Genomic DNA, 22,409 nt, shown 5'->3' with positions numbered 1-22,409 from the left:
AAATAGAAGGAACACATTTCAAGAAATAATAGTTTGATTCAGGGGAATACTTATTATTTTTAACTTTAGGAAAAATATTTTTAAAAGCTTCATTTTGAAATATACAAATATTTCCTAAAGCTCAAAAGTCCAAAACCACTTCTAAAAAGAGAATCTGCTTCTAAGTGCAAAGCGCATTCAAAATGCTCTAAAATGGCTCTAATTTTAATACCTAATAAAATAAGAAATTTTTAAATCATCAAGCAGGATTTTAACTGATAAATAATACAAAATAAATCAAGTTTGTTGCTCTAATGTATACCTTATTAAAAGAGACTCCCTGTTCTAGTGGATTGAGAGTATTGGCTGCTGCAGCTGCAGCTGTGAGTTGTGCTGTCAAGGCTTGCAGCTGAACAACAAGACCAGCATCCAGTGCTTGAAGTAGTGAAGGCTGTGGTTTCTGTTGTTGGATCTGTAGTGTCTGTATTAATTGTTGAAGCTAGGAAAAGAGAAAAATGACTGAGTAAAGAAACAAAAACGAGACAAAAATGCCAGTAGGTCACATTCAATTGTGTGTGACTTGTGGAAGTTACCAACCCCACTTGCTATGCACTTGACTCTATTGACTTCAATCTCCTCTAAAAGCTTGTCCCTTCATTCATTTCCAATTTCTTTCATCTCTCCTTATCGCAAGTGACTTCTCTGAATCCTTACACTGAGCACCTACAAACACACACATATCTCATCATAAAACTTCACTTGACCATGTGTTCAAATTATCATTCTATTTTTTTCCTTTCACAAACTATGAGACTGAATATATACTCCATTCAGTCACTTCTTGAACATTTATAATCTGTTTTATAATCCCATAACTTGACTGCCCAAGATTCCTTTTCCCAGTCACAGTCCTCTTTGTTGCCCCTGGGCCTGATGTACAATACCACCTGGATGTACTGTTGGCATTTCAAATTCAACATGTCCAAAAGATAATTCATCTCCCAAGCATTCCTCCTTCAATACTGTTCTTTGGAAGACACTATCATCCTTATAGCCACCTAGACTGGTTAGCATTGTCACCCTTGAATTTTCCTTTCTTATCTGATTTTCACCTAGTGGATTCTACCTCCACAACATGCTATGAGAGGAAGCAAGATATAGATTCAAGTCTCATCTCAGACACTTACTTACTATGTGTAAGATATAATGGGGTTTTTGTCAACACCAAAAGGCCCCAGTCAAAGGAGATTAATCTAGACTGAATTAAGTGAGACTGACAGAGTGATTGACTTTGCTGATTAACCTACTTAAAGTTAATTAAATCAAAACCACATCTAGCCACCCTCAATAGAAGCTAAGGACTTTGAACTCAACAAGGAGACCACCCTCAAGTCCACTGAACCAATCTAACCAATCAGCTTGAAAGAAGGCCTCTTCCTGGAGAGAGAAGCAAAGAAGTAAGAAGTGCAGCTGGCTCCCTGGCCCTGTCACTTTTTCTGTTCTGAACCTCGTGTTGGTGGCAGAGGGAGGAGGCCAGGCCAAACCCTTCTATCTCCTCTAGGGTAGGTAGATAGGCTTCTTCTTAACTTTCTAGACTCCACGTGTTCTCTCTTTACTATGCTTTAATAAATGCTTACTGCCCAAAGACTGGTGCTAAAAGCATCTAATTTAAGGCGACCACACATTTAGTTTTACTCTTCACATGTGACACTGGGCTAGGCACATTAATTCTCTGTCTTAGTTTGTAAACTTCACAATAAGAGAGATGGAGTTTATGATCTCCTTGGGCCATACTGCTTTAGATTAATCACCTGATGACTATCTCTTATCTCCAACCCTTTATTCCACTCATACGGCCACAATCCTGGTTAAAACTCTTGTCACTTCTTGCCTGGACCACTGCAACAGCTTACTAAAAGATCTCATTACTTTATGTTACTCTCCTACTCAATCTCTCTTCAACACAAAGAACAAATGCTTACAAGACAAAGATCTGATTACACAACTTCCTAAAGTCTTGGCATTTAAAACCACCCTCAACCTGGCCCTCATTCAGATTTATTTTCTATTCTAATTTATTCAAGTTGTTTAAATGTTCTCTCTTCTATTAGACTGTGAGCCCCTTAAGAGCAAGGACTGTTTTTTGTTGGCTTTTCTTTGTATCCCCAGAACTTAGCACAGTGCCCGGCACACAGTAGATGCTTAATAAATGCTTGCTGACTTGACTTGATTATATCCCTTTGCTCATTCAATATTCCAGCCAAACAAGATCAGTCCCAAATCGGACATTCCATTTCCTGTTTGCCCCATGCCTAAAATATATTCTCTTTGCCTCTGTTATTAGCATCTCCTGAAGTTCAGCTCAGATACCATTCCTAAACAAAGCATTCTTAACCATCCATTGAAGAGCTCTAAAAAATCTTATTTCCTACTTCAAAATATATTGTAATTTGCTATAGGTTTTTAACATTTCCCTTTTCCCCAGTAAAACGCAAACTTCTTGAAGGCAGAAATTATTTCATTTTTGTCTATGTATCCCTAGCACTGAACCCAGTATCCTGCATTCAACAGGCAGTTAATAAATATTTATTTGAATATGTAATATATAGGAAAGAGAAAGAAATAGGAAGAAATACAAAATTGACATGTCTGAGAAATATGGGTCTTTATGACTATTTATCCAGAAAAATATCCAATGGAAAAAAAATCATACTTCAATGTCACATTATGGCAATGCCAATGTACTCTAAGTTTTGGAGGGCCACATCAAATAGGAAAGGTTTTAAACATTTGCCCCCAAAATTTTCCATCTTGTGTGTGGACTAAGATAATTTCAGGAAAATATTACCACCAGAAAGTTAGTGAAATAATGAAGTATTCTGGGCAGAGTAACTAATGAAACCATCTACTAAGGCAAAGAAAGGTAAAGGCATCACTGGAGGTAGGACCTAATCATATATTTGGAGCTGAAACCTCAGAAGTCATATAGTTCAATCCCCTCATTTCTACAGATAAGGATATTAATTGGCTTGTCAAAGGTTACAAAAACAGTAAGTGGTAAAGGTGGGATTAGAATTCAGGTTCTCTGACATTACAGAATTTTTAAATTAATGAACTATCTAAATTTGAACACATCTAAAAGGAATATATTTCTTTGAGAATATACACTTCAAACTAAATTAATGAAGTCATATTCATATTCAAACCAAGAAAGGACAAAAAGAGGTTGACTTTACTTCCACTTCACTCTAACCAGTTTGATCTTTACCCTAACTTTATACCACCTCAGAGAATGTAAAATATACACCTAAGTTTCTATTCCCATTTCATAAAATTGCTGTGTAGCTCCTGTCTTCTCTAAGAGTAAGGAAAATCCAGATTTAACAGGCCTTTTTAAGCAGGTGAATTGAAAATAGGGAAGGGGAAAAGAAAAAACAAAGGCAGAGATAGCAACAGAAAAAGTAAAAGTAAAGCTTTCATCTTTATTTTTTTAACAGCTTAACTGTAAGTGTTCAGCACATTTCACAGTTAAATTAAGAGGTGAATGAATTAATAATTGAGGCCTAATTCAAAGTGTAAGCTGCAAAAAATTCCACCATTCAATGTAAAAATCATAGGGGCAGCTAGGTGGCACAGTGGATAGAGCACTGGCCCTGGAGTCAGGAGGACCTGAGTTCAAATCTGGCCTCAGACACTTAACACTTACTAGCTGTGTGACCCTGGGCAAGTCACTTAACCCCAATTGCCTCACTTAAAAAAAAAATCATTGGCAAAGATTTTACTATTGATACTATTGAAATCAATACCCCTTTAATCATAATTTCCTTTTCAATGGTAAACTTTATTCAAAGCAAAATTTTAAAACATTTTAGTTTATCTAAGATGGCTAAATACTGATGTAATGAAAGTGAAATTTTCAGTCTTTTAATCATCAAAGAACAATAATTTGATATGATGTAGAGGAAATTGTACTGGTTGCTGAACATACAAAGAAATGAATAAATGAATGAAAAACATTTATCAAATGTTTACTATGTGGAAAGCACTGTGCTATGGACTGGAAATATCAATAAAAGAAAGAAAATCCTTGCTCTTCTGTTGTTTGAAATCTAAATGTGTTGTCTAAAAAATTTAATGTGTGGTCACCTTAAATTAGAAGTTTTAGCACCAGTCTTTGGGCATAAGCATTTATTAAAGCATACCAGGTATTAGAAAAAAGAGAATATGTGGAGTTAAGAAAAGGCCTATCTAGCCCAGAGTTCCAGCCTGGTCAGGTTCTTCCTCAAGTCCTCCACCACAAGCCAGCTTCAATCATGATCACCCCAGCCAACTGAGTATGGAAGCTTTTTATAGGTCCTGAGCATAGGTGGTCCTTACACACTGCTCCAAGCTGATTGGTAGGTGTAATGATTGGAATGACACCACCTGCTGGAGAATTACTGTAGGAAAACTCCACCATGAGGAGGCCTCTGAGGCCATGGCCATATGGCTTTTCTTTGGCATCAGGAAGTGACATTTGCTTGTGGGAGGAAGAGGGGGTGAGGCTGACACTCTGGTTTCTTTTTCGACAGGACTCTCATGGAGAGTAGAGCAGAATTGTAGCTTCCCCGAGATAGATAGATGAATCTAGGTCTTTCTCTCTCTTTTTACCAAATTCTTATTCTCCTTAATAAATGTTTAAAAGTCTAAACTCTTGCTAAAGCTTATAATTTATTGGCGACCACTCATTAGATTTTAGATAGTATAGCTAGAATTTTAGCCTTTACAGAGGCATCATCCAAATCCATTGGTTCACTGGACTTGAAGGTGGTCTCCTGTTAAATTCAAAGTCCTTAGCTTCTGAGAACACCACCTTCTTAAGGGCTAGCCAGGTGTGCTTACAATCTAGTTAACTTGAAGTAGGCTAATCAGCAGTCAATCACTCTCACTTAATTCAATCAGTTTAGACCTCCAGGTGGGCCTTTGAGTATCTGCTAAATCCCATTATTTTATCACACTCTTAAGGACTGCTCACCCTAATACAGAAAGAGATTAATATTAAATTAATGTTAAAGGTTATCCTGAAAGATTAGGTTGTTACAGAAAATAATGAGACAGAATATACTGGTTCATCTGAAATTAAGGCTTCATTTTGTGGTGGTAAGGCTGGGAGAAAAAGAAGGGGTCAGATTATGAAGGACCTTGTATGCCCGACTATATGGGATCAGTGGGGAGCCTTTGAAGGTTTTTAGAGAAGCTAAGAATGTGACACCTAGTATTTGGAGGGAGACTAAATTTGTTGCTGCATACCGAACAGATTAGAAAGCAAAGCCTAGGAAGGTACACTAGGTCAGCAGAATATTGCAATTATACAATAGTGATGTGATGAGGGCATGGACTAGCATGGCTGTAAAGACAATGAAAAAGATTCATTTTTATACACTGTGCAAGGGACTGCTACTGAAGTTACTATTAAAATGGGATCCATTTATTACCTAAACCTATTAGTTCATAAACAAAGTAAAATAACATTAATAAATATGGCAGTTTTAGAAAACCTATAACGTCATAATAGGGCTGGGATGAAATTTACTTTTGCATGCTAAGTTTACATTTCAGAGAAGCAGCACATTAGGGAAAGGATTGGAGGGGGAGTAGAGACTTGGACTGAGAATGAGAACAGAAATCTAGTTTTTGTTCTGTTATTGAACTCTTTAGCCTCCAGTTTCCTCAGCTATAAAGTCAGAGTATAGCAAAATCCTGAGTACTTTCTGCACAGAGATAATTTAGGAGAAACAAAAATATATGTGAAAGCACCTTACAAGTACACAATTATCTGTATTCAGAAATATGTAAAACTGACAACAAAATGATTAACTGATATCTTAACAGAAAGGAAATGCTTAATTACCAATCTGACTCAAATCTAAATCAGACTGACTTATTATATCAAAAATAAAAATTATTATCAAATTGGAATAAAAGATACAGTAGGCAATTAAAACAACTCCAGGAAGACCTATTTAAATGAGATACTGATACCAAAAAGTAAATGGAAAATGGATAAAGGAAAAAACACTTGACAAAAAAAAAAATCACAATTTTTAATCAAGATAAATCTATCACAAAAATAAAGACTCCCCCCCCCCATCCTCCAAAAAAAACTCAGACACTAAGTCAGAAAAAACCTTAATTTTGCCACATGGAGAGATATGACAAACTTACTTCTAAAATCTTACAAAGAAGGATGGTGAAAGCTTATAGCACATTAAAGGGTGAGAAATAATAGAGGAAAAGCCTAGTAGATGAATAGAAAAGGAGGCTAGCAGATCATGGGAAAAGATGAGGAATGGTATACCATGACCAGTCTGCATGCTCCAATATGAAAATATCTAGAGAATACCTATAACATGCTGAGTGGATCCCTTGTGAAGGATTCATAGGAAGATGTGTATAAAGTCACACAGAATAATAAATCTTGAGATTTTCACTGACAGAAGTAATACTCGCATAAGGAGCTCATGGAAACAACAAAATATAAAAAACTTAATAGGGTCATATTTACTATAGTAATAAGTCCTTGAAAGAAATATTTTTTAAAACTTAAAAACTTTCCATAATTATTCTCTATTATTTTCTATATTCTCAATTCTACAGTAATAGTAATGAAAATTATTTTATTATATACATAAACAATGAGACATCTAACATCACTAAATATCCTTTGTGTTCATTTTTATAAACCAAACTAAAAAATACTAACCTGTTGGCCTTGAGGACTTTGTAAAATCTGTGCCACAGCAGCTAGTGTATCTGTATTTGCTATCTGAGATACCCAAGGATCAGGCAAACCTTGTACCACATTGGCAGGAGTAACAGGTGTCACAGGAGTTCCTTTAAAAAAAAAAAGTTATATATGAAGAGGAATCCATCCTAAAATATATACTTAATAGACTTTTACTATAACCATCCCTTAAATTACACACAAGAAGGCCACATAATTAGAAAAAATATATATATAAACATCTAGAAATGAAAAAGTGAATTTGGACCAATTACTTTATTAACATACTTTATTTCACTGATATATCTTTCTTAGAGCTCCTGAGAGTACCTCTAATTTATTTAAAACAGCACTTGCTTTATAATTTTCAACTTACTACAATTAAAAAATACATTTAATGGGGCAGCTAGATGGCACAGTGGATGGAGCACCAGCCCTGGAGTCAGGAGTACCTGAGTTCAAATCTGGTCTCAGACACTTAACCCTTACTAGCTGTGTGACCCTGGGCAAGTCACTTAACCCCAATTGCCTCACTAAAAAAAAACAAAAAACCAAAAACCATTTAACGCATACATTAAGGAAAACCTAATGGGACATGTAAGATCAAACTTTAAATTGGGGGGGGGGGGCCCCGCGGGGCAATAAGGGTTAAGTGACCTGCACAGGGTCACACAGCTACTGTCAAGTGTCTGAGGCCACATTTGAACTCAGGTTCTCCTGAATCCAGGGCTGGTGCTTTTATCCACTGCACCACCTAGCTGCCCCAAACCTTTAAATTTTATGAAAAAATATTCTCCAAAATTTAGTAAATTACAACTTTCTCATTTAGAAAATAAAAAGACAGAAATTTTATACCTTATCTTTTTTTTCCAAGTTTTATTTTTAAAGTATCATCTCTTAGAAATAGTTTTTCCGTCCCCAAATATGCTACTGGGATGAATTCTCCAACAGATAACAAACCATTATTTCATCAATAAATAAACACCTAAAAACAGGGGGTTTTATTTAAAATTATTTAAAAATTCATAATAGATAATTTCACAAAATACCTGGTGTGTTGTTGCTCATAGACGCTGCTGTACTTGGCAAAACAGGTGTGACAACTGGTGGTGGAATTCCTGCTGCCATGTCAAGAAGAGGCTGAATAATTTCACTCTTAAACACATTATTCTTCTGCCATAAGTTTAGGACCCTGACTATCTTACTCTAGGAAAGAGAAAAAATGTAAGACATAATAACTTAAATTTAGAAACTTCATCATAATCATGTGAATCTGCTCATCTTTTACTTATGGAAAAATAGAGAATATTTATCTTAAACTATGTAAAAACAAAATGAACTTAACTGCTCTCTTTATTTAAAGTAGCTTTTGAATTTATGTACTGAATATTTTGTAAGACTTAAATTATATTCTCCCAGTGCCCAAGTTATGGGTATAGAAGAAACTTTGGAAGGTATTTTTAACTCTGCCTTTGTGCTTATCCAAATTTACCTAAAAGACAATGGGTAGTAACTATGTCTTAATCAAACTGTCCCCCAAAATGCTAAACACATCTCAAATTTGGAAAGGACCTCATTTAGTCCAACCAGTTCCTAAAAAGTCTGTGTAACATTCAGAAAAAGAGGTCAATCTTCATTTTAGTATTATATTCTGAAATAGCCCATCCTACTTTTTAAACGTTATTTATTTATAAATGTGCCATTTTATAACTTCTATTCATTAGTCTTACTTTACCTTTTTTGGGACCATGGAGATTCTTATCTTTTACATCATAGCCCCTCAAAATCTAGAACACAGCTGTAATACAAACCCTGCTTCCAATTTCTTTATAAGTACCAAGTTACTTTCAATAAATATGGCATGATATTAAAGCTCTTTACTATCATGCTCACTCTGGAAGTTATTAATGTCCTCTCTATATAAACTCTCCAGTGGTAGCCATTATCTTTCATAGGTTTCACTGTTATGTGTGCTGGGCTTCAGTCCTACACCAATTGCATACTGAACACTTCAAAGTAGATGTCTCAGAGACATCTCAAATGCAACATGCCCCCAAAAGAGCTCATTACCTTTTCCCAACAACCCAAACCTCTTCCAAATCTCCTTCCATTTTCCCCAGGTTTGTCAATTCTTCACTATCCCACAAAGCCAACCAGTTGCCAAATCTTATTTACACCACCGTAAGATCTCTCATATCTGCTGCCTTCTCTCAACTCACACAGCCTCCACCTTAGTTCAGACACTAATTATCTCTTTACATAGATTATTATAATAGTTTCCAAACTGGTCTCTCTGCCTTGTCTCTCCCCACTAAAGTTTATCCTCTACATAGCTGATAAACTTCCTTAAGCATAGATATGTACTCAACATTATCAATTTCAGTGCTTTCCTACTGTCTCCAGAATCACTGAAGACACAGCTCAAGCACCAACTTTTATATGAAACCTCTCCTTACTTCATACCTAAACTTAGTAGGATCTTCTCTCCCAAAGTACTTTGCATTTGTCTATATTTATTCTCTTTATTTGTATTTTTATAACATATGTACCTTTTGCCTCCCCTGTTAGAAAACAAATTCTTAAGAGTAGGGATTATTTCATCTTTGCATTTGTAAACTGAACTGTTATAAAGCAGATGTTTAGTAAATATTTATTTATTGATTCCTAAAATATGGCACACAAAATTGAACACAATACTCCAGATGTAGTCTGATTGGAGCTGCTGCTGTTGTTTGTCCTTCATTCTCAAAGACGACCATGACATTGGGAGGTGAAGTCACGACTTGCACTGAATTGGATTTAAGTGAGGGAAGGCTATTCAAGGTCAGAAACCTTATTCTCTCCTCCAGAGCCATCCAGGTCCAGCGGCAAGATATACATCAGGAAGACTAGAGATGGCCCCGGATGTTTGAGGCAATCAAGGTTAAGTGACTTGCTCAGGGTCACACAGCTAGTGTCAGGTGTCTTATTACTTCCAAAGTTCTGCCATCTTAAAATGGACAAGAGTAGGAACAACTAAAGCCACTTCATGGCTTGGGGTGGAAAGGACAATGAGAACCAACTACAGAGAGGAAGCAGAACTCATATTTTGCTCTTGATTTCCATGCAAAAGAGAATGGACTGGGGCAACTAGATGGTGTAGTAGATAAGAGTACTGGCCCTGGAGTCAGGAGGACCTGAGTTCAAATTTGACCTCAGATACTTAACACTTACTAGCTGTGTGACCTTGGGCAAGTCACTTAACCCCAACTGCCTCACCAAAAAAAAAAAAAAGAGAGAGAATGGATTGAAAATCACAGTGAAAATGGCTTAATATGGAACTGTTTTAATAATATAAAATCTATATGCCCCCCCTGGTCAGGTCACCACACCCAAATTGAGTATTTCAAATACTGAAAATCACTGTTCAAATTTCAAAAGGGGAAAAGAAAGAGCTTGTAAACTATGGGTTAACCAAATTCTAGAATGTACTATTAAAGGGATGGTTAACAACAATACAAAAAGAAAGTGTCCACAGAGAGTCAACGGTATAGACATAGCTGACCCTTTAAGGAAACCTATTCTTATTAGCAAGTTAGGAAAAAGGAACAGTTTAGGATAGACTCAAAACTGGTTGAATTCCAAATCCAAGGATTAGGCATTAATGATACAATGTTAACTTTAAAGGAAGTCACCAGTGGAAGGAAGTGTACATGAACATGTACTATTCATCATTTTTACTAACGACAGACAAAAAAAAAAAGCACAGATGGTATCCTTATGAATACTGTAGATGACAGAAGGATAGGAGGAATAATATGTTAGATGAGAGTCAGGATCCAAAAGGTCTCAAAAGGTTAGAACACTGATCCTCTTAAAATGATACTCTTAAAAAGAAATTTCATACTGATAAATGTAAAATTTCCTACTCATATTCAAAACAGTAGTGCAAAAGAGGGGAACCTTTGACTAGATGACCTTTTGTCTGAAAAAAATATAGGAGTTTTAGAGGATGGCAGGTTTGATGAGTCAAAGGTGTGATACGGCAACCCTCTAACACGCTCCCCCAACCCACAAATCTGATCTTAGGCCGCACTGACAGAGACATAATGTTCAGTATTATAAAAGGAATAGCTATGCTGTACTGAGCCCTAATCAGACCATATCTGGAGCATTCTGTATAATTGAAGGCATCACATTTTTGGAAGCACACTTTTAATCTAGAGAAAATCTAGGAAAAAGCAGTCAGGATAGTAAAGTACTTTAATACAATGTTATATAAGGATCACTTGAGGGAGCTAAAATGTTTGGCTTTGAGAAGAAAAGTCTTAAAGGGGACATGCTAGCTGTGGTCAGGTATTTGAATAACACATTATGGCACACACATATTTCTGAATCAACAATTAAAGCTCAGAAAAAATTCTTATGGGATTCTAATACCAATATCTTCCCTGTTTCATGACCAAACTCTTTCACATAGTATCAGGTTCAACAAAATCTAATGACTTTATCTTCATTTTCATTTTTTTCTAGCATTTTTAAGTTTACCATTTTTTTCTTCTTGTTCCCATATCTAAATCTCAGTCTAAGGAATATTGTTCTCTTCTCTCTCCCTAACATTCTCTGACTGCTTCCCCTTCCCCTGCTTTGAAATTAAGGTAATTCTTAGGTTTAACTTAAGTGTTTTCTCTTTACAATCAATTTTGCCAAAAGTTTCCCTGCAAAAGATACCTAGATTTCCATCTCTATAAACACTTTCATTTCTATCTAGTTCTCAAGTGAACATCTATAATTAGACACTATACAAAAAACTATTATTAAATAGGTCTATACATTCTCTCTTATTATCCCTTTCATCGTCACCATTCCTTCCATTATCCCTTTCCTTCCATTATCACCATCACCATATTCTTTTAGTGTTGCTTCAGGTCATTTTGACTTCTCTATATATACAGTTCCTACACATCCCATCTGCCCAAGATCCATTAATTCTTTCTTATTAATGATTAGTAATGATTTTCCTTCATCAGACCACATGTAATTAAACCTTAAAAAAGCAAATGCATGTGTTATGTAATAATACTGTGTTGACATAATGATGTCTACTCTAAACTTTTAATCCTCCCATAGAATAAGCACTTGGTACAAATTTCCTACATTGCATATTATTTCCGGAGTCACACCTTCTTCCTCATTTTAATTTCCACAACTGTGGTCTAAGTCCTATACTACTGACATCCCCATAACTCCATTCCAGACAGATATTACTTTTTTCCTGTACCTAGATCAACCTGATCAGGTCATACTAGAGTTGCTTCATCCTTCATGAAAAATAAAGAAAAGCTTTAGTTCTATGAAATTCCAATGGCTCCATTTAAAATTCTTTCTTATTGTTGGCTTACCCAGATTTCTTACCTAAATTCTGACCTAAATTTTTCTGCAGTAGTAATCCCTTGAGACTAATCTCTTTATTTTAGTTCCTGATACTACTGCCCGGGAAACTACATATTTTGAATTTAATGGCTATAATGAACTTCTCACACCTGTTGGATCCTTTAAGACTTGTCTCAGCTTTCCCCTGGTTTTAGCTGCTAACCCTCAATTCATGACTGTTGCCTCATGCTAACAACTTTATCTTCAAGATTTTTTTGTACTGTGACAAAAAATATTTTCAAATATGATTCTAACCAAAGTACTCCTTGCCCCTCTCCAAATCTCGTAGCCACTACCAAATCACTCTAAGAATTTTGATGTTCACATGTAAAAAAGGGATAATGCCATTTATCTGTATTACCTATCTCACAGGGTTAAGATAAGCAAAGTATTTTGTAAACCTGAAATCAATGTATAATTTTAATATTTAGAGTGCATTTATTTGTATTTTAGTTCAAATTTACCATAAAATCATTCGAAAGAGGCAAAAGTCTAAAAAGGCTGTACCTAATTGTTACTTTTAACTTTTAAGTGAATGTACCTGAAAAAGGGAAGTTGTCTGGGTGACCATCTGGGCAAGTAAATATTATGTCAAAACTCTTTAAAAACCAAAACTTTACCAAAAAAATGCTCATGTGCTTTAACCAAAAGTAATCAATATTCTGTTGAATGTATATATTTCATGATAAAGCTCTAGTTCAAAGGTTCTTAACATTTTCTGTGACAGTGACCCTTCTGGTAGTCTCATAAAGTAGAATACTACTGTGGTTTGCTGCCTACATTCACAATCAAAAGAAATGCTAAATTTCAATTACAAGTTAGTCAAAACAAAGATATGATTTTTCCCACATCCAAGTTCCTGGACCCCATGAAATTTACCCATTAACCACTTGAAAGAGGGGTCCCCACATTAAGAATATCTATGATTATGGATCCCCTAAAAACGATAGTAGCATACCTTGTCATCACCAGGGCAACGATATAAATTCTGAAAAGTGCTAATGATGTTATTACTAAATCTGGGTGCAAACACATCCTTTTCTTGACCAAACTGATGTCGAGATTGTCGTACAATGGAATCAATAACATAAAGTCCAGGTACCTTATATTCTGGTTTACACTAGAAAAAAGAAAGGCAGAATTTTAAAGTAAATCTCATGACAACCAAACCATTGTAAATCCTATACAAACAAATTTTAATTTGGGTATGAGTTCTTAGTGTATAGCTCTTCTATACTGCAAAAAAAGCATTTGAACCTTAGCTACATACTAGTCATGTACTATAATAGCTGAAAATGCAAAGAAAAGTCTAAAAATGTAAAGAAAATATTTAAATTCTAATAGTTTTAGCAACAAGGATCAATGGTGGCTACTGTACAGATTGTGAAAGAGCCTAAATACGATTCTAAATTCTATTTATAGTTTTAATGACAAGACTATGATAATGAAGTCAATACAATGAAATTGAAAGAATAAGATCAAGAAAATAAATGAGAGAAGTTCTGAGAAAACTACCACCAGTATGTGTCCTATTTCACCAAAACTCTCAAATGAATAAGATCACAGATTTCTATACTGGTAGGAGGGGAAAAAAAAGATAGAAATAAAGACAGATAACCACAGAGGAATTGTGACTTCAAAGTGTTTGGAACAGAGTAGGCACTTAATAAATATTTATTGATTGATAAGTAACATACTTTATAATCAAGATGGTTTTAAAGCTATTAAGCAATAGTCCAAAAATTATTTTCAAATACTATACAAATAGTATGTTTCTAAAAATAGTAGTAGCAGTCTTCTCTCCCAAACTGTAAACAACTCCATCTCAAAAGAATTACAAGGAAGACATGGCATCTGAGGGAAAAAGAAAGTTCCACATTTAAGTATTAATATACTGTACTTTTTACTAAAGAGATGAAATGTGTTTAGCTTTCTTGTTTCATCAGTAATATTAAATGGATAACAAACAGCTTCAAAGTTAAAATTTTTAAGGTTTTTTTTTTTAAAGGAGACAGATAATAAAAGTTAAATACAATTTTGAAAAAATTCCAACTTCTCAAATGGAATTCAAACAAGTGAAAATAAATGAAACTTTACCTGGAAATTATATCAGTTTGATTCATGTTTTCAAACATGCTTACTAGTTGTACCATTTAAATTACTAGCTGTTATATTACTATTTATTAGAAATGGGGGAAAGCGGTCCCTTTCTTTAAGAAGATTTGGGAATAGCTAAACAAATTGTGGTACATGAATGTAATGGAATATTTTGTTGTTGTTCAGTTGTTTCGATCATGTCAGACTCTTTGTAACCCCATTTGGGATTTTTTTGTCAAAGATACTAGAATGGTCTGCTCTTGGTTTGGCCAGGAAAAAAAACCCGAAGCTATTTCAAATATAAAAATATAAGGAGAAATAGAGAGCATGAAAGGAGGTACTAACATTTTTTTTTCATTTTATAAACAAGGTGTGATACACGTGTTACAACTGTGACAATGTGTTTAAGTATGACAATCTCTCAAGACAAGAAGTTTAAGAATCTCTGCACAATCATACCAACTCAGGAGTTACCATCTGCCTGCAATGGGAAAAATAGTCTATTTCATAATCAACATATGACAGAAGTTAAATATTATGGGTAGTAATAGTAACTTAGGCTTCTTTTGTACTTTACATACACCTAAGGCACAAATGGGTACAATTGATCTTTCAGCTTTACCTAATACTATCAATCCATACAGACCCTATATTTTAGCCAAACTAGACTACTTCAAGTTGTCTAATCCACACAACTTACTTTGATTGCTGAGCCTGGTTTCAGGAAGATCTGAGTTCAAATCCAACCTCAGATACTTGCTGTTTCACACTACTGTGTGACCTTGGACAAGTCACTTAACTTTTAAGTTTCCTGAATTGTGAAATGGGGATTAAAAAGCACCTGCTTCCCTAGGCTGTGTGAAGATCAAATGAGATAATATTTGTAAAGTGCCTGTACATACCAGGCACTTTATAAATGCTTGTACCCTTTCCTCTCATATAAAATTATTTTTTCATTCTATTTTTAACTTTCTCCCAATCTCCATCTGTAGAAAATCCTAATCTATTCTTCAAAGACCATGTCAAATTCTACCTTCCAAAAGTTTTCCTGCATCTCTCTCCTCCCAAATATTTGTGGTCTTTTACTTCTCTAAATCCTCAAATTCCAGAATTAATCAACATATAAAACTGCAGCTTTAGTATCATAGCAACACTAAAAACACAAGATCAGTTTTTCATGAACCTGCTTCTATAATATTTCACACTAAGAATCTGATTCACTGATTGAAACAATGAAGTAATATCTAGGAGCAAAAAGAAAAACGATTTCCAAACACTAACACTACTTCATCAGGCTGAGTTCTACAATTTTATAGCAGCAAAACGCTTTGCTATGCTTAAATGAATCTATAGTTCAGAAATGATCTTTCGATATATGTATAAAAATTATCACATCAGAAAACATTTATTTGCCCAAACATTTGCTTGCTCTTTGAGCAAGACATTTATATGTAACATCTTTGAAAATTCTGTGATGATAAAATTTTCAAATCTCCAAAGTTTTTTATTTTTATTTTATTTTTAAAACCTCATTCACTGTCAGAATAAAATTTAACAGCATGAAAAATACACTAATTTCATCATACTGTAAAATTTCTGGAAATAAACAATGTTCTGAAATGAGTTCTCATAAAAAAAAAATCACAAAAATTTTTCTACAACTTCAAAATTTGCTGGTTTTTGCCAATTATATCTAGCTTCCATTATGAAACACAGAGGAAACATCTTTCCCAAACTATATTAGGTTCAATCAACTACCAGTGATGTTAAAAAAATTTTTCTTGCCTTTCTTAAAAAAAAAAAAAAAGAGTTCTCCAAGACACAGAAAGACTAAAGGACTTGCCCAAGGTCACACAAGGAATAAACAAAGAGCTGGGCTTTGAACAGATGCTCTCAAACTCCAAATTCAGCACTCTTTTCAATAGCTGCAAGGCATACAGTGCTTGAAGGTTTGCAGAGTGTTATCATATACTTTATTGAATTTTCATAACCCTCAAGAGGATAACAGAAGAAGCATTACCCCCATTTTGTAAAAGATAAAAATGGGGGCGGCTAGGTGGCGCAGTGGATAAAGCACCGGCCCTGGATTCAGGAGTTCCTGAGTTCAAATCCGGCCTCAGACACTTGACACTTACTAGCTGTGTGACCTTGGGCAAGTCACTTAACCCCCATTGCCCCGCCAAAAAAAAAAAAAAAAAAAAAGATAAAAATGAGGCTCAGAAAGATCAAGTGATTTTCTCATAATCTCATAGGTAGCAGAAGTCAAAACTGGTCTCTCTTGATACCAAATCCAGCACTTAATTTTACTATACTAACCTTCCTCTTAAGGCCCTAGTAATGATTGTCTCTTTCCTAAGTAACTTCTTTCTTACACTTCTGTCAGAACTTCCATACAGATTCACTCTCCAGTGGAAAGGTAGTGTAAAAGCTAGGAATCAACCAGTCATAAACTTTTGGGGGGGGGGGGGGGGAGGGGGCGGGGCAATGAGGGTTAAGTGACTTGCCTAGGGTTACACAGCTATTAAGTGTCAAGTGTCTAAGGCCAAATTTGAACTCAAGTCCCCCTGAATCCAGGGCTGGTGCTTTATCCACTGCGCCACCTAGCTGCCCCTAGTCATAAACATTTATTAAGCTCCTACTATTTGCCAGGCACCATGCTATGTTCTGGGGATACAAAGAAGGGCAAAAAATAGTCCTGCCATCAAGGAGCTCACAATCCCAGGGGGATTGCCCAAGAGAACCAACCAATCACTGTATGTCCCTCAGATTTTAAAGCATTTTACAAAGCTTTCTACACAAAAACTCTGGGAATGATATAGTACAATAATCTTCATTTTACAGATATAGAAGCAAGGAGGTAAACCAACTTATACAAGATCATAAAATTTATAACAACCTTCAAATTGAACCAAAGTCATCAGATTCACCCTCCAGTGCTCTTTTGAATAATCTTTATAGGTTATTTCATCTGACCTATTTTTGCCTTAAAAGGATGAACTAAATACCAATGAGCAGAATTCAAAAGGAAGGAGAAACTAACTTAATATAAAGAAACTCCTGACAAAAGCTGCCCCAAAACGTAATGGACTACTGCAGAGATGGCAAGATTTTTTTACTGAAGGTCTTCAGACAGACTAGATAGATGATGACCTGTCACGAGATGTTGTAGAGAAAAAGAATGCTTCAGGAAGGAAGAAGACAAGATGACCTTTGGTACCCACATTCAAATCTAACATTCTAAGATTCTACGTCCATTTGTTAAATAAGTGCTCAAAGGCCGTTTTTCTTAAATCTTGTATCTGCCTCCCCATCCCCCCACCTGTCTCCCTTGATTACCAATGCATCCCTTAAAGTACCTTATATACAGCAGGTATTCAATGTATGTTTGCTAAAATTAAAGGTTACTTTCATCTCTTTCTAGTAATTATAAAGTCTTCCTGAAAATGGGTAATTTCAAAGGCTACCAGTTGGTAGCTGACATGTTCAGTTAATTTATTCCCCTTCTAAAAAGTAGCTCAGATACAATATTAAAAACAAAGGGATCCTGGTGGGTATTATATGATAATTTAGGTAAAAGATAGACTAGTCAATCACTCAAGCTGAGAGTTCTGAGCAGAAGTAGGACTAAAGTAGATCAGGTGGCTGCACTAAGTCTAGTGTCAATAAGGCCTCTAGGTTACCTAAGGAGGGGAAAACCAGCTCAGGTCAGAAACGGAACAGGTCAAGCTTCCACTCTCATTAGCAATGGGAACAGCCCCTTGAATTGTCAATGAACTTCCAGCCCGGGTGAGCTGGGGAGTCTCAGTTTTAGAATAACAACAACAAAAACAACATGATGCTACAGTTCACGTAAGACAATTCATATAATTCATATAATGTTAATGCTGAGCTTTAAGAAATTTTCTGTAATTCTTCCTGGCTAACCTAAGCTAGAGAACATACATAAATAATTAGGAAACTTAGAAATGGATATATAGTACAATTTATGTCCCTTAAAGCAAAATGTTTTAAATGTACTACTTATATGAAAAGCTGTTTAGTGCTCAACAAATAAACAATGTACTGCTATTTTAAAAATAGACACACTAGATTGCTTTGAGATTTTTATGTGATGAAATCTAACAATGTTTACACTGTCCTCAAGTATTAAAGGCATTCAATAACTTGGAAAAATGTTTTAGTTTACTGCTAAAAATATAATGTGTAATCACTGTGGTTAATAGCAATGCATTCTGTGCCTAACCACCTCAAAAGTAACTACATTACAGCTATAGGGGATCTGTGAATTCTTTCAGTGGAATATTAATGCTGATGAAACTAGAATACACTTGAGGAATTCAAATCTTAAAAAATCCATAGAATTAACACTTCATGGCACAAAACATGCCACAGAAGTGAAGGGTTACTTCAATTATGCAGGTAACTGCTGAAGCTCTCCTACCACCGGCAGAGCAACTAAGAATTTTCTGCCTTGTTACAATAAGGAAGCAATGAGAAGAACCTCCATTCTGGACCAAAGCATTTCCAACAAGGAAGAACTGGTTACTAATGTGGAAATGATGCACTCTCATCTTCATGTGACAGACAAGAAGAAGCCAAGTATATATAATCCTAGGTTTTGGCAAAGAAAATTTTCAACATTTCAGAGGTGGGTTAAAGTAGAAATCCAAACTGGACACTTGAATGAAATTTTGAAGACAGAAAGAATTCTGATGCAAAAGAGGCACTGGTTCTCAAACTTTTTTATACTCTTAAAATGTTCTGAGGACTGCCAAATAGCTTTTGTTTATATTAGTTACATCTATCAATATTTACTGTATTTGAAATTAAAACATATTAATGTTCTTATGAAAAATAATTTTGAACTAGAGGATCCCCTCAAAGTGTCTTGAGGTACCCAACAGAGTCCCTGGAACCATATTTTTAAAACTACTAAAAGAGACTAATGCAGGGGCAGCTAGGTGGCGCAGTGGATAGAGCACCGGCCCTGGAGTCAGGAGGACCTGAGTTCAAATCCGGCCTCAGACACTTAACACTTACTAGTTGTGTGACCCTGGGCAAGTCACTTAACCCCAATTGCCTCACTAAAAAAAAAAAAAAAAAAAAAAAAGAGAGACTAATGCTGATGCACAGGGAACCCAATTACCAACTTGGACCAGAAAAAGAAAGCACAAAAGATGACAATAAAGGCAAGGAGAGGAGGATGAATATAAAAGTAAGTCATAGTCCTGAAAGAACTGGAATGCTACTGACAAATGGCCCTCCGGCTGGTGAGGAAACAAGGACATAAAAAAAGAGGTTTTTAGCTATACTGGGAACAAGAGGAGAATAAAAAAAATGGGAATAGGCGCAAAGTAGAATCTGTCTTTTAAACACAGTAAATTTTGGCTAGAGTGAGAAAACAAAATGGATTAAAAAAAGAGCTAATACCAAGAAATAAGATAGTGCTAGATAACTTTTATGAGTTAAAGCCACAATCTCGGACAAATTACATACCAAGTACTGAAATAAATGGCATATGCTTTGTTGAGCCAGTCGATGATCCGGGAGGCGTCATACAGAACAAGAGAGGGAAAATACTTTTATGATTTTGACAATGAATTTTCAAAAGCAAAAGAATATAAGTCTAAAAACTAAGCCAGGAAGTCTCACTTGATTCTAGCAAAATTCTAGAATGTATTATTAAGGGGATGGTCAGTGAACACCTACAAAAGGAAGCAGTGGGGGCAGCTAGGTGGTGAACTCCGGAGGACCTGAGTTCAAATCCAGCCCCAGACACTTGACACTTACTAGCTGTGTGACCCGGGGCAAGTCACTTAACCCTCACTGCCCTACAAAAAAAAAAAAATTGGTTACACCAGATTAACCTCATTTCCTTTTTTTGAAAGAACAATTAAAACAGTAAAAAAGAGAATGAAGCAGATACAGTTGACCTATATTTTAGTAAAACAATGAATTGTCTTTCATTTATTTTTGTAGATAAGGTGGCTTACACAATTTTAAGTATGATTAGATAAACTTAGAACCAGTTGAATGGCCAGAACCAAGGTGAAGTGATTAACTTGGAAGGAAGTCTCTAGTGGAACTCCCCAGTGATCTGTATTGTCCCTGTGTAGTATTTATTTAACATTTTTTCCAAAGACCTGGATAAAGGTAGATAGAGAAAAAATTTTTATCAAATTTTCAGATGAGAGAAGGGCTAAATAATAAAGTAGATGAGTTAGGATCCAAAAAGATTTGGACAGGATACAACACTGACTCAAACCTTTTAAAGTTTAATTTCATACTGCTAAAAGGAAAATCTTACATTTGCATCCAAAAAACAACTTATCAAGTACAAGATGAAAGAATATTGGCTTAACAATTGTCTGAAAATGATCTGAGGGTTTAAGTAGGATACTGTTTCACTAAGTTAGCAGTATTATTATGGAAGCCAAAAAGGAAAAATAAAGACTGCATTAAGAGAAGCATAACTGCCAGTAATATCTGAGAGAGAGTCTTTCTGCACTTTATCCTGGTCAGACCACATCTGTACAATTGAGTATAACTCTGAGCACCACATTTTTGTGACACTCCTAATTGAAGTGTCCAGAATAAGGCAACCAGGATGGTAAAGGGTCTCAAGCTCATGATACATGAATATCAACTGAAGGAACTTGACATATTAAAGCTACGGAAAATTTAAGGAAGCTAGTATAGATGTTTTAAAGTACATGAAGAGGGCACCTAGATGGTGCAGTGGAGCGGAGCACTGGCCCTGGAGTAAGGAGGACCTGAGTTCAATCTGAACCTCAGACACTTAACACTTACTGGCTGTGTGACCCTGGGCAAGTCACTTAACCCCAATTGCCTCACCAAAAAAAAAAGAAAAAAAAAAAATAAAGTACATGAAGGGCTGTCCTGAGATGGAGATGAGATTGACTCCGGTTGGTTTTAGAACAGAATTTGGAGCAATGAGCAAAATTCACTAAGAAGTAGTCTTAGGCTTGATGTAGGGGAAAATTTCCTAACAATTAAAGATGTACAAAAATGAAATGGGCTGCCCTGAGATGATGGTGGCTCTCTTACCTGCCCCCCACCCCACCCTACCCCGCTGTCTTCACACAGAAGTTGCATGACCACTTTTCAAGTATGCTGTAGAGGGGTTTTTTTTGTTCAGGTATTGGTTGGACTAGATACGACTCTGAGGCAGGTCCCTTCCAACTCAGATTCTGTGAGTAATTTAAAATTCGCTGAAATGCCAAGATATATATAATAATTAAAGAAACAGTCTGTGGCCACTATAAAAGAAATTTATGGTATTATAATTTGATTTTTGACTCGTGCCACTTTTAATGCCGTGTCTAAACCATGTATCTCCTCATTACCTAGTTTACAGCTCCCTACACAGTAGACATATATAGTTTGTTGAACTGAAAGAAATGACCAAAATATGAGAAAAAATTTGAATCTGACATGACAAGTTCTTGCTGACAATGATTTGTAGGATTAAACGTGACTGAAATAAAAAATTTAAATACATATAGCTGTGTATATGAGTGACTCCCATAAGAATGGGAAATATCAATGTAGTTTTTTTGCTTGTTTGTTAGGTTTTTTTTAGTGAGGCAAGTGGGGTTAAGTGACTTGCCCCAGGGTCACACAGCTACTAAGTGTCAAGTGTCTGAGGCCAGATTGAAGTCAGGTACTCCTGAATCCAGGGCCAGTGCTTTAACCACTGCGCCATCTAGCTGCCCCAAATACGTTAGGTACTATTTTTTTGTTTGCTTTTTTTCCGGGCCAATGAGGGTAAGTGACTTGCCCAGGGTCACACAGCTAGTACGTGTCAAGAGTTCTGAGGGCCGGCTTTGAACTCAGGTCGTCCTGACTCCACAGCCAGTGCTTTATCCACTGCACCACTTAGCTGCCCCTGTAGTTTTAAATATATATTTAGAACTAGAAGTACAATTACATGGACTTATTAAATTTCAGATGAGATATTTTAATGAGTATGAAAAAGAAACATACTTAAGACAAACATCATTTAAAGTGAACTTATCATAAAACCTATAACTTGATGACTTTTTTATAGCTTAAAGTAACTGTCATATACACATTTCCAGTATGTAAATATTTCAAACATCTACTACCATGGCATTTTATACTCGAAGACAAAGTT

The 22,409-nt window shown here is 35.5% G+C and overlaps 1 protein-coding gene across 1 annotated transcript in view; it reads right to left on the bottom strand.

Moving 5' to 3' along the window:
• Positions 1–22,409, bottom strand: part of SCAF8 (SR-related CTD associated factor 8) — a 99,418-nt gene that overhangs the window by 38,044 nt on the left and 38,965 nt on the right. Inside the window, 4 exon segments of the mRNA XM_044001916.1 lie at positions 302–478; positions 6,722–6,852; positions 7,792–7,948; positions 13,113–13,274. Coding sequence (XP_043857851.1) covers positions 302–478; positions 6,722–6,852; positions 7,792–7,948; positions 13,113–13,274 — 627 coding nt within the window.

This window comes from Dromiciops gliroides, chromosome 4 (genome assembly GCF_019393635.1).
Source record: "Dromiciops gliroides isolate mDroGli1 chromosome 4, mDroGli1.pri, whole genome shotgun sequence".
NCBI classification, from domain to species: domain Eukaryota; kingdom Metazoa; phylum Chordata; class Mammalia; order Microbiotheria; family Microbiotheriidae; genus Dromiciops; species Dromiciops gliroides.
The sequence above is the reverse complement of the archived record's forward strand: the minus strand, read 5'-3'. Positions and strand labels throughout refer to the sequence as shown.